The 11,678-nt window shown below is 42.0% G+C and overlaps 1 protein-coding gene across 2 annotated transcripts in view; it reads left to right on the top strand.

Annotated features, from left to right (window-relative positions):
* The first annotated feature begins 84 nt into the window (after nucleotides 1-84).
* Nucleotides 85-11,678, top strand: part of SCP2 (sterol carrier protein 2) — a 29,083-nt gene continuing 17,489 nt past the window's right edge. For both annotated transcript variants that reach the window (XM_088674053.1, XM_035121587.3), the window contains exons 1-10: nucleotides 85-233; nucleotides 1,963-2,020; nucleotides 3,723-3,794; nucleotides 4,439-4,570; nucleotides 4,819-4,883; nucleotides 6,451-6,577; nucleotides 7,357-7,420; nucleotides 8,281-8,367; nucleotides 9,520-9,670; nucleotides 10,672-10,819. In XM_088674053.1, coding sequence (XP_088530179.1) covers nucleotides 186-233; nucleotides 1,963-2,020; nucleotides 3,723-3,794; nucleotides 4,439-4,570; nucleotides 4,819-4,883; nucleotides 6,451-6,577; nucleotides 7,357-7,420; nucleotides 8,281-8,367; nucleotides 9,520-9,670; nucleotides 10,672-10,819 — 952 coding nt within the window. In that variant the 5' untranslated portion in view covers nucleotides 85-185. The remainder of the gene's footprint in view (nucleotides 234-1,962; nucleotides 2,021-3,722; nucleotides 3,795-4,438; nucleotides 4,571-4,818; nucleotides 4,884-6,450; nucleotides 6,578-7,356; nucleotides 7,421-8,280; nucleotides 8,368-9,519; nucleotides 9,671-10,671; nucleotides 10,820-11,678) is intronic.

The raw sequence follows: 11,678 nt of genomic DNA, 5'->3' as shown, positions 1-11,678 counted from the left end.
GGGGGGCGGAGCGGTGATCTCAGGTCGGCCCCGCCCCTGCCGTCGACCTTTGGCTGAAACCCCACCCACCCGCTCCAACAGCCTGCGCACGAGTGACAGGGAGGAGGAGGAGAAGGACGCGCTCTCGTCTTCTGGTGGTCGTCGGGCTTGCAGTTGGGGGCGCAGGGCGATCCTGAGCAGCGGCGATGGCTCCGTCCCGGAGGGTGTTTGTGGTGGGAGTCGGCATGACTAAGGTACTGGATGGGTTGCTCTGTTGAAAAAGGAGTGCATTTCCATGCCTCCCAAGAAACTGCGTGGTCTGCATGGCTTCCCACCCCCTGTTTAAGCCTTGCAATAACACTGCAAGGTAGGCACGGACCCCCCCCCCCAGCAATACTAGCCACCGGCCCCTTTGATAGCTGTGTGGCTGGAAGAAATTCAACAGGTAGAGTCTTCCCAGCGCTGCCACCCCTGTGTTGGAACAAAATAAAGAAATCCTTCCAGTAGCACCTTAGAGACCAACTAAGTTTGCCATAGGTATGAGCTTTCGTGTGCATGCACACTTCTTCAGATACCTGTGTTGGGAAAGACTAATTAAAAGGGGGAAATATTATGGGTGGGTGACAATTTCCCCCTTGCTTTCAATAGGGAACCATAAGGTTCACTGGAGGAAAGAGAATGCTGTGAATGTTAATTGACAAGGCAGGGATCCATTGAAATAAATGCAAGCCAACAAACAAACCAAGAAAAGGCTCATTGGAGGGAATGGGTATAGGTATAGGCTCTGTTGATAGGGGACAAGGGGGAATTATGGGGAACAATAGCTGGGGTCCCCAAAAGACTGGAATGTGTATATGACCGTTGCTTGTACTAAATTAACCAAATGCATACATGACTTTCGCACAGGTACAGTGTGTGATATCCAACTAAATCATATTAAAGCATACCCATTGTAGGTATCCCACAGAAATAAATTGAGACTATTTCCTTTAGTGGGTATGCTCTGAATATGGCTAACATTAGGGATTGCCCACTATCTGGGATGAGACATAAAACATCTTCATCTCTCTCTCTTTGTCAGTGACTTTTAATAAAGTCTGAGGTCTTTCTAATTTTATTTTGCTGCTTTATTTGTCTGACTTGATTGTTTTCAATGCTATTTCCATGGGGTGTTGGGTGTTGGGTGTATACACATGTGGGTGGGTGGGCATACTGTATATTATTTGTGTGGATTTGTTACTGTAGCTGCCTTGATGCAAAGCGGAAAAAGTGATAGAATTATCGTAACTGCAACAATCCAATCAATCAACCATACCACTTCAGAAAGTTTTTATTAGAAGATTAATATGGAAGAGACTAGAGACTGGATCTGAAAAGTCCCTTCCACATGAACGGGCAAAATTTCTGTTCACAGGCATAATATTTAGCTCCAGAGCTCTTTCCTTTGCTCTAAGCATTTATATGATTCCTCATTCTAAATCTTACCTATTGGTCTGGCATATATGTCAGGTTAGCATGTAAAAAAATGAGGAATGTCACAACCTCTTGGAAGATAGGTTGATAGCTTATGCAATAACTGAGCAAGGACCTTTGGGACTGTTAGCTACTTGTGGCACAGACCTGGATTCTTGTTACGTTGTAAAGGGGCCAGGTATTTTAATGGCATTACTACTAGTGCATCAAAAGATAAACAAAAATGCTATACCTTAACAGAGAGATCCTGTCTTCCTTCTAGCATCATGGTTTTTTTTCTTTAGCAGAACTTCAGGAATTTTTTACATAAGATTTGTTTGCACCATTATATATTGCTGAATTTGTGTAATGGCAAGTGGCTATATTAAAATATAATAAGATCTGAAAAGGCATTTACCTTGGCCTTTCACTCTCTGCAGAATTTGTGTGATTAGAAGTTACATAAGAGTACGAACGTGAAGAAAATAGACTTGCTCTTTTTAATTTAAAAAATGCTTTTCTTTCTGACAGTTTGAAAAGCCTGGGTCTCGTGAAAATTTTGATTACCCCGACATGGCTAAAGAAGCAGGTTGGTTCATCATAATGGGGTCTGGCTCACAACTTATACTGTACTGGGAGAAGGGGGCAGTGCCCTAGAGAAAACTAAGCACTTTGAGGGGTCTGGAGATTGCATGTCGCAACTGCTGTGCCAGTATTGCAATGCTGCTGTGTGAGAGCTGTTACAACAGCCCTTGGCAAGGAGCCATAGGCCTAGGAAGCCCTATTGCTTGGCCAATCATTCCTACCAGTTAAGGAGCTTTGCCAGGTGTGTCTGGGTGTTGTCAGGGTTTGGCAGCATAGGATAACATCAGGGAGGCGGGAAGGATTGCCCTGGCAAAGTTGGGGAGCTTCTGCTTGACAGGCATATGCCTCAAAGCTTAACCAACTGCACAAGAATAGGATGGGTGAATAGAACCTGATTTTCTTGTGTTCTGTTTGCACTATAGTGTCAGTGTGTCCCTAAATGCCGGCAAGAAACAAAGTGGTGCTCTGTGTTGGAATTACTATTTTGGCTAGAGTAGCATAAATGTTTATGTAAAAAACCCCAGTTTTTAAACTTTCTTTAAAACTCACTTTAAGTGTGCGCTGGTCTCTGCAACGATGAACCCAAGTCATTAGAGTATTAGTGGGGAACCTACCCCCCCCAGCCCCGTGAGAGCTAGGCCTCCATTGTTAATTTACATACTGCCCTTCACAGGACAGTTTGCAACATAAAAAAATGCAAATTTGGTCTGCTAAGCTGTTTTGGCCGATCTACACTTTATATCAGGTGTAGAGCAGGTAAAGCTGTGACTAAGCCAGAAGGGGGTTTGCAAGTTCACCACTGTTCAGCTGATCAATGGTTCCTGCAAAGCCCTATGTATGATGCTTTGCAAGCACCAACAGAGAGCTGATTGATGTGGCTTGCATAGAGTTTGCAATGCTTTGCAAGGCCCAACAATCAGGGTTTGCATATCACTATTTGTTGCTCTAATTATTAGACCAGAGCTTTCCAAACTTTTCATGTTGGTGACACGCTTTTTAGACATGCAACACAGTAGTTCAGTTTTGCTAGCAAACCGGAGGTTAAACTAACCCCTTTCCAGCCCAGGGAGTGTTCACACCACATACAGCAGCTGACACACTAATGTGCCGCAACACAGTTTGGAAAGCTCTGGATTAGACTATAACTTCAGATTTGTTTAAGAAATAAATTCATTTCTTTCAAAAAAAACAACACAAAACCCTACAAGACTTGAGCACTGCAGTGTGAAAGGCCAAGGGCTGATTATCATCTGCTGCTCTGTGGGGAAACCCCTGCAAGCACATCCCAGCTATCTGCAAACGTGCATACAGTAATAAGTGACCTGAAGTTCCACAGGTGCAGCTTCCTATCATTGGCAGTGATTTCTGTAATTCCAACACTTTGACATAGTAACCTTTGCCAGTTACTATGGTGTTATGTAAGCTGTATCCATGTACACCTAACTCCAATGACTTGCTAACCCTATGAATGTGTCCCTTGAGGCAGTTGGGGCTATTTCAAAGAACAGCAGGTACTGTATCTTGCCTGAACTGGCCTAAGTCTTGTAAAATGTAATCCGTTTAAGAGTACAGAAGTGTACTTGCAATCCATTTGCTTTTTAAATGTACCTCTAGAAATGGAGTCCATCAGTGTTTTGTTTTGTTGTTTAAATATCCACTGAAAGATTTAGGTAAGATTTCATAACATTTTTTTTTCAAATGTTCAGGTCAGAAGGCTCTTGCTGATGCAGGTGTCCCTTATTCTTCTGTGGAGCAGGCATGTGTGGGCTATGTTTATGGTAAGTAATGTTACTGTTAAGACCTCAAGGCTTCTCTTCCTGGGCTTCATCTGCCACTCTTAATGCCTGTTTGTTAACCTAATGCATCACTGAGGCAGCAGTTTTTCTGTTCTGGCATTAACTGCTAGCTGTGGCATTTAAACTGCTCTGAGATTGGATGGCGGTGACAGGATTCGACAAATTTATATAACCATATTGGCATTTCTAGGTGTCTTGTATGGCTGCAGGGGTAAGATGAATCTCTTACTCTAGTTTTCTCAACTTCAGTGCCTGGTGATAAAATAGGAAAGGCTAGAAATTTAATATTAAATGGCATAAAATACGTGCAAATCAATTTAACCCTATACCTTTTGATTTATAACTGCATAGGCAGCTGATTATGAAAAGCTTGCCTGAGAAAATATGCTTGCTTATGGGCTCCTGAACACTAAATGGGTGTACAGTATTGTTAAATATTAAAAACAGAATGAGTGGCCCTCCAGGGTTTTAGTCTTCTCAGCCTTACCTGGAGATACCTAGGATTGAATTTACCCATCATAGTGTTAAGAAGTTTGGAGTACTTTAACAGCTTCAGAATGAGGATAGAGAATGCGTTGCTCCTCTGGCCAGTTGTGTGATTCTGCATCTTCTTTTTCATTGTAAAGGTGATTCAACCTGTGGTCAGCGAGCCATTTATCATAGTTTGGGGCTAACGGGTATTCCTATTATGAATGTGAACAACAACTGCTCTACTGGATCAACTGCTTTGTTCATGGCCAGACAATTGGTCCAGGGAGGTGAGTTCTGTTTTAGTTCCTACTGCAAATGCATATGGGTTCCATCACTGACTATAGGAGATTTAAAAGCCAGCTTTTAGCATGCTGTGGAATATTTTCAGCCAAATGTTTGAAAAGCTTAGCTGGAGGCCCAGGCCTCCTGCCTGGATTCAAGTGTACTGTGTAATATGAAATTATGGGAGTTTTTGTTTTGTTTGTTTTTAAAAATAGCATGCAGAGTGTAAAGTATTCAATAACTTGTATTTAAGGTATGGCTGACTGTGTCCTGGCTCTTGGATTTGAGAAGATGGCAAGAGGGTCCCTTTCATCTCAAGTAAGCATTGAAGCCATTTTAATGCATTGAAACCAAAGTCAGTTTTGCCTGGCATATTTGGGAAACAGATAGGATCATTCCAACTCTCCTTATTCACATACATCATTTGCAAAATGATGATGATGAAGAAGAAAGAAAGTAAGTCTTGTCTCTAATGATGTACCAACTACACAAGGCATTAAATAAAAAAACATTTACTAGGAAACAAGGTTTCTCAGTATCCATTTCCTTTTGGCACTGGGCAAACTCACTGTAGCAGAAGGAATACAGGATTTTCTCTGCTCTTGAAATGGAACATAATTCTGCTTGTAACCTTCCCCCACCATTTACAGCTGTGATTGCTGTTGGCCCTGCTGAGTGGTGCTTTTGTGCCAGAAGGACAGAATATATATTTAAAATAAAATAAGTAAATATTGTAAGCTGCTCCCCTGAGTAGCTTTCTTGTTACTTTGTAAAGTGCCATACTTCGTGAAGGAACTTGACAGTCATATCATAACTACTGTTTAGAAACACATTTACAAAGAGCATAACAAAGTATTGCATACAGTGGTTCTTAATGGCAAGATGCAACATGTGGCGAAATGGGCTTGTGAGTAGTGATTCTTACTATTCTAATGTTCCCTCCTATAGCATTGCCCAATCTCAGAGCCTTCTCACCGATTCCTTCAGCTTTCTTCTCATTCTCTAACAATCCTTATATGCAAATCCACAGCTTCCCACCCCCGTCAAACGTGTGTGTGATATTGACCATTTCCACAAAGCACATAGTTAAACCACAGAATTTGCTCCATAGGAGGCAGCGCTGACCAACAATTTGGATGTCTTTAAGAGAGGTCTAGAGGAATTCATGGAGGATAGGACTATCAATGGCTACATGGTGTCTGTGCTGTCCCTCCACCATTGGAGGCGGTGTGCCTCTGAATACCAGTTGCTGGAAACCACAGGAGGGGAGAGTGTTCTTGCACTCAGCTCCTGCTTGTGGACCTCCGATGAGCACCCTGTTAACCACTGCGGGGATGCTGGACTAGATGGGCCTTTGACCTGATCCAGAAGGCTGCTTTGTATGTGTGCCTAGTGCAGGCATCCCCAAACTGCGGCCCTCCAGATGTTTTGGCCTACAACTCCCATGATCCCTAGCTAATAGAACCAGTGGTCAGGGATGATGGGAACTGTAGTCCAAAACATCTGGAGGGCCGAAGTTTGGGGAAGCCTGGCCTAGTAAAACCTTTCATAAATTTGGTGCTCTATTCTTGAGGCCATGCCATTTTTAAAGCAGATTTTTGTTCGTAATGTTTTTTTTCCTTTAAAGGGTGAAAATTATAAATAGAGCCCACTCTATAAACCCTGAACTTGCAGGAAACTTGGGAAATTTGGTTTGTAGTGTAGTCTCATGCAGCTTGGGTGTTCTCAAGCAAATTGATTCTGTACATTCAGAAGGAAGGCTTTGAAAATGATGCATTGAAAATGCTAGACAATGAGGGGGTTCTTGCAATATTTTTTCTCTTGGATGATCTTGATGTACAGGTGCTGTGGTGTAAAAAATGTACAACTTGTCTTTCAATTTCAGTTCATGGACAGGGTGAATCCCTTGGACAAGCATATAGAAGTGATGATAAACAAATACAATCTCGCAGCAGCACCAATTGCTCCACAGTTTTTTGGAAATGCCGGCAAAGAACACATGGAGAAATACGGTATTACTTATGTTTGACAATTATATTACCATTGCAAGAAAACACATTCAATAACCTCCTTCCTATTTTAATTAATGATGTGTCAGATGATTGTCTGAAGACCTGTGTGTAGAAATAATTGACTCCTAGAGCAGGTCTTTTTTCACACTTTAGCCTCCAATTAAGGAGTTTCATACCACTTTATACAGTCATGGCTTCCTCCCAAAGAATTCTAGGAAGTGTAGTTTGTGACAGATGCTGAGAATTGTTAGGAGATTCATATCCCCCTCACAGAGGTACAATTCTCAGAGTGGTTTAACAGTAAATACTTCTAAGGGAACTCTAGGAATTGTAACTCTCTGAGGGAATTAGGTGTCTTCTGACAACTCTCAGCACCCTTCAACAAACTTCAGTTCCCATAATTCTTTGGAGGAAGAAGACATGGCTGTTAAAAGTGGTATGATACTGCTTTAAATGTCTAGTATGATCTTCCCTCTTGCAATTTTTTTTCCCAGTGGTAGCAACAGCAATTTTTGCTGTCTGCTTTATCTTTTGCTTTTCTTCTGTTGGCTATTACATGCTTTTCATGCATTACAGTATACCTCCTGCAAATCTGTAACTGCTAAATTAAGCACCCTGTGAGCTGGAATTGAGTCAAAAGCAGCTTATGGCATAAGCATTTAATAGGAAGCTTTTATACTAGGTCTATGAACATTTTGAAGTATGGGGTTATAATTTATCTAAGCAATATTGCCCTTCCCCCCCTAAGCTTTTGAACTGGTTTGTCTCTCTCTATTAAGGATCAAAACAAGAACATTTCGCAAAAATTGCATGGAAGAATCATAAACATTCAACTAACAATCCGTAAGTACACTATTTGTGCAAAATTCTGGGGAGAACATAGATTTAGGGTTTCATCCAACTCATTTCTACCTGGAGTAAGCCACTAAAATTAATGGAGCTTAAGTATCATGAATGTTAGGTAACAATACCAAGAAAAGATTTTGCATTATAGAGAAACGTGAAACTTCAAAAGATTCCAGTTTTATAGACAGACCAATTACCTCCTCATTGCTGAAAAGCATAAATTTAGGAAGTTTTGATGTATAAATGGCTATATCCCATTATAGCTAAGTTTCAAAGCAGCAGCAGCAGTTCAGGGACCCTCAACCATGCCTGTATGGTGCCCTCTCACCAGCTGCCAGCTGCTATTGCTGTTGGGAGAGGAAGCAGCGGCTCGTTTTTTGTGCTGAGATTCAGGTTGGACCTGCTGAACTACAGAAAACAAGAGTCAGAGAACAATTAACTCAGGTGGGCCATAACCTCCATGCATGGCTTGGGTGTGCCTAGAGACTCTAATACAGGCATCCCCAAACTGCGGCCCTCCAGATGTTTTGGCCTACAACTCCCATGATCCCTAGCTAACAGGACCAGTGGTCGGGGAAGATGGGAATTGTAGTCCAAAACATCTGGAGGGCCGAAGTTTGGGGATGCCTGATCTAATATATGGGAGAGGGAGGAAAACTCTTTGTCCATCATGCATAATGTTATGTTGGACTAGGTGGACTTTGGCTTGATGTGCAGAGTAGTTCCTATGTTATCACGCTCTATTCACATAAGGCTGTTGTGTTGTAAAATTTTTAAATAAAAGGTGCCAATTTCTCTGTTTTGAGGAGTATTATATTAATTGAGATGGAATTTCCCCTTGTTTTTTTTCCCCTTAGGAATTCTCAGTTTCAAAAGGAGTACAGTTTAGATGAAGTGTTGCAGTCACGTAAAGTTTTTGATTACTTAACAATACTACAGTGTTGGTAAGAATATTTCTGAGCTATCTATGATCTGTTAAACTGGAAATCCTGGAGATGGTACCTGGGACATTCTGTATGCAAGAAATGGGATTGATGGCCCATCTCCATGTGCCGTCCCTAAGGGCCTTATTCATGCGTTGCTTCTGTGTGTGGCATAAATGTATAGAGAGTGGAGCAAAACACACATCAAGCCCTGCGCCTCTCTTCCCCACCCTACACCTGTGCATTGTGCACAATTGTGGTAGAGAAGAAAGCGTAATGTGTAAGCTCTTGCTCATGTATATGGGTGCCACATGTTGGGGGCATCCAGTTGTGCAGTAAAGAGGGGGGGCAGAGGGGAGGCATATATTATAGGGAGCCCTTCTGGTCTGCAAAGAAGTGTTGATTTCCATAACACATGACGTGGCCCTTTCTCTGGAGATGAAAAAGGGAGATTCTGCTTGAGCTGCCTGCCTGAATTTCAAAAATTCCTTCCAGTAGCACCTTAGAGACCAACTAAGTATTGGTATGAGCTTTCGTGTGCATGACCAAGAAAGTATCTTCAGATACTGAAGAAGTGTACATGCACATGAAAGCTCATACCAATGACAAACTTAGTTGGTCTCTAAGGTGCTACTGGAAGGAATTTTTTAAATTTTGTTCCGACTACGGCAGACCAACACGGCTACCTACCTGTAACTGCCTGAATTTCAGTTCACTGACATTATGGAATGTTATTCAACTTTTCATTGACTTAGGGAAGCTCAGTATAACATAATTGTCTTTGTTCCAGAAGCTTTTTCTTTTTTTAAAAAAATAATGACATGTAACTATATACATTGGATTGCATCAACTAAGCCTACTCACAATAGACCCACTGAAACCAATAAAGTTAGTTATGTATATTGATTTCAGTGTGTCTACTTGCAGTACGATTTGGTCATCGACAACCCCATTGCTTTACCTTGTGTGGATTAAAGTGTGAGCGCTTTTATGATCAGTTTGATCTTCAGAGTGATGCTGTTAATCTTCTTTGGACCAGTAACTGCCTTATCTTTTGCTCTTAATGGGTGATTCATTTTGCATTGTGAATTATAATTCCCCCTTCCCCTTCTTTTGCATGTGAAATTCAATATATATCGATTAGGTGACTCTCAAACTCTGCATCTCTTTTAGCCCAACTTCTGATGGGGCAGCAGCAGCGGTACTGGCTAGTGAAGAGTTTGTGAGGAAGAAAGGGTTGGAGCCGAGAGCCGTTGAAATTGTGGCCCAGGAGATGATGACTGATCTTCCAAGCACATTTGCAGAGAACAGCTGCATTAAAGCGGTAGGCTTGCTATTCTGACGTATGCAGTGGCACTTGCTTTCGGTCAATGTATTCTGCATTTATGGAGACAATAAAGTGCGTCTCCGGGGGTGAAGTCAAACTGTTGCACTTGCAGCACCCAAGTGACCTCCCCCTAGTGCAAGCCTGAGCAGTGTGTATGGAGGTCCTAGACAACAGGGCCTTGTTGATGTGGTCCAAAGGAAAGCAGAGCTCCACCAGCTTGGCTGCAGGAGTTGCTGGAAGGAGGTGTACAAGGCGCCATCCAGCTGTCTTAGGGATTGCACTCTGGACTTGTGTAGGTTTTACTCCTTAGCTTTTTCTTCTCCTGAAGATGTCCTGCAAGGCAGCATAGCTTTAGGGTCAGAGTTTTCCTTTTCCTATGGCCTACCTTCCCAGGTTGACAATCCCCTTCTGCCCCTCACTTCCGTCTACAGCACATGCAGAAACCACCTTCTTGGACCCTCAGTTTGTCTCGTCTGCTCAATCTACACAAGCTTGTCTTTGCATGCAGGGGACGTTTATGATTCACCGAGGGTTTGAGACCCACTGGCTAAAAATAATAGTTTATTTATTGCTACATTCATATCCCTTCTTTCTGCCAAGGATCTTAATGTGGCACACATTGCTTTTGCCGCATCCCTTGATTGGAGAAATGTCTGGATACTGACATTTTGTATTTGCAGGGCAGTCTCGAGCAGGTCGGGTGCCCTGGCGCTGAGGGGCAGAGATCGCTCTGGCGCCCCCGCCCTCGCAGGGCGCAGTATGGTTTCCGCGCGGCTTTGCCGCGCAGCGCCCTACCTACCAGCCTGGCGCCCTGGCGCACCGCACCACCGGGGCTCTACCTAGAGCCGGCCCTGTGTACATGCAATTTATTTGTTACCAGTATTATAATGATGGGATATGTCCTAGATTTTCAGAATTTGCAAAGCAATAACGTTGACAGGAGTTGAGCAAATAAGAACTATTAGTTCAAATGCAGGTCTGTTATATTTTGTTAATAGGTTGGCTATGATATGACAAAGGAGGCTGCAAAAAGATGTTACTCAAAAGCAGGCCTGAAACCAGAAGATGTGGACGTGATAGAACTTCATGACTGTTTCTCTGCTAGTGAATTAATAACTTACGAAGCTCTGGGACTTTGTCCTGAAGGTATTCTTTAAATATTAACATTGGGCACAATCCAGCCTACAATTAAATTCACTTAATTCCCCAGTTAACTCCTCAAAGCTGACTTCCGGAAGAAAGGTAAGTTGACAGAAGCATATAGCCTGAGGCCCTGCCCACTGAGACTATCAGTTTCCTCAAAGGAAAATTGAAAGATATTTCAAAACCTAAATAAATCATACATTATAGAGCTCAGGAAAGGTTTACAAACCTAAGTTATAGTTTCATTAAGGAAACCCCTATTTCCTCCTTTACCTGCCTCCTGCCAAATTCAAGCAGAGTGCGCCACTGTTAGAATTTTGGGCCTCGCTGCAAAAGTATGGTTGAAATTGGGAAAGCTATAAAAGAACAAAAGCTTTGTCAAAACAAACAATAAGGTAACCAAAGAAGGGATTTGAGAAGGAAATTGCCAAAGGTATAACATTATGTATTTCTTTAACGACATTAGGATGAGAAACTAGCTGAACTAAATTTCATTTCATTTTTCATTTCCATTCTTATTTGTATACTTCCCTTCTATAGCCTATTGCTGTACACAAGGCTGGCTGACATGCTGAATAAACAACAAAATATACAAAAAGGATCACACATCTTAAAACAATCCCATCCAGTACAAGTAATACAAAATGTGACTTAAACAACGTACATCAAATAAAGTAATCAAAGTAAAGTCTCAAATTATCAAGAAATAATAAGTAACTGGAAATTCACTCAAGAATTGCAATAAATCATTACTAAATTATAATCCATAAAAATACCAGCAAAGTTGCAATATAGTACATTAAAAACCATGTAAATTGAGTTAGTTGCCTTTGCCTTCACTGTGGAAGACACTGGAAAGGTC

Source organism: Zootoca vivipara, chromosome 7 (assembly GCF_965207765.1).
Source record: "Zootoca vivipara chromosome 7, rZooViv2.hap1.1, whole genome shotgun sequence".
Taxonomy (NCBI): Eukaryota; Metazoa; Chordata; class Lepidosauria; order Squamata; family Lacertidae; genus Zootoca; species Zootoca vivipara.
Note: the sequence above shows the minus strand (reverse complement) of the source record. Positions and strands in the feature narration are given on the sequence as shown.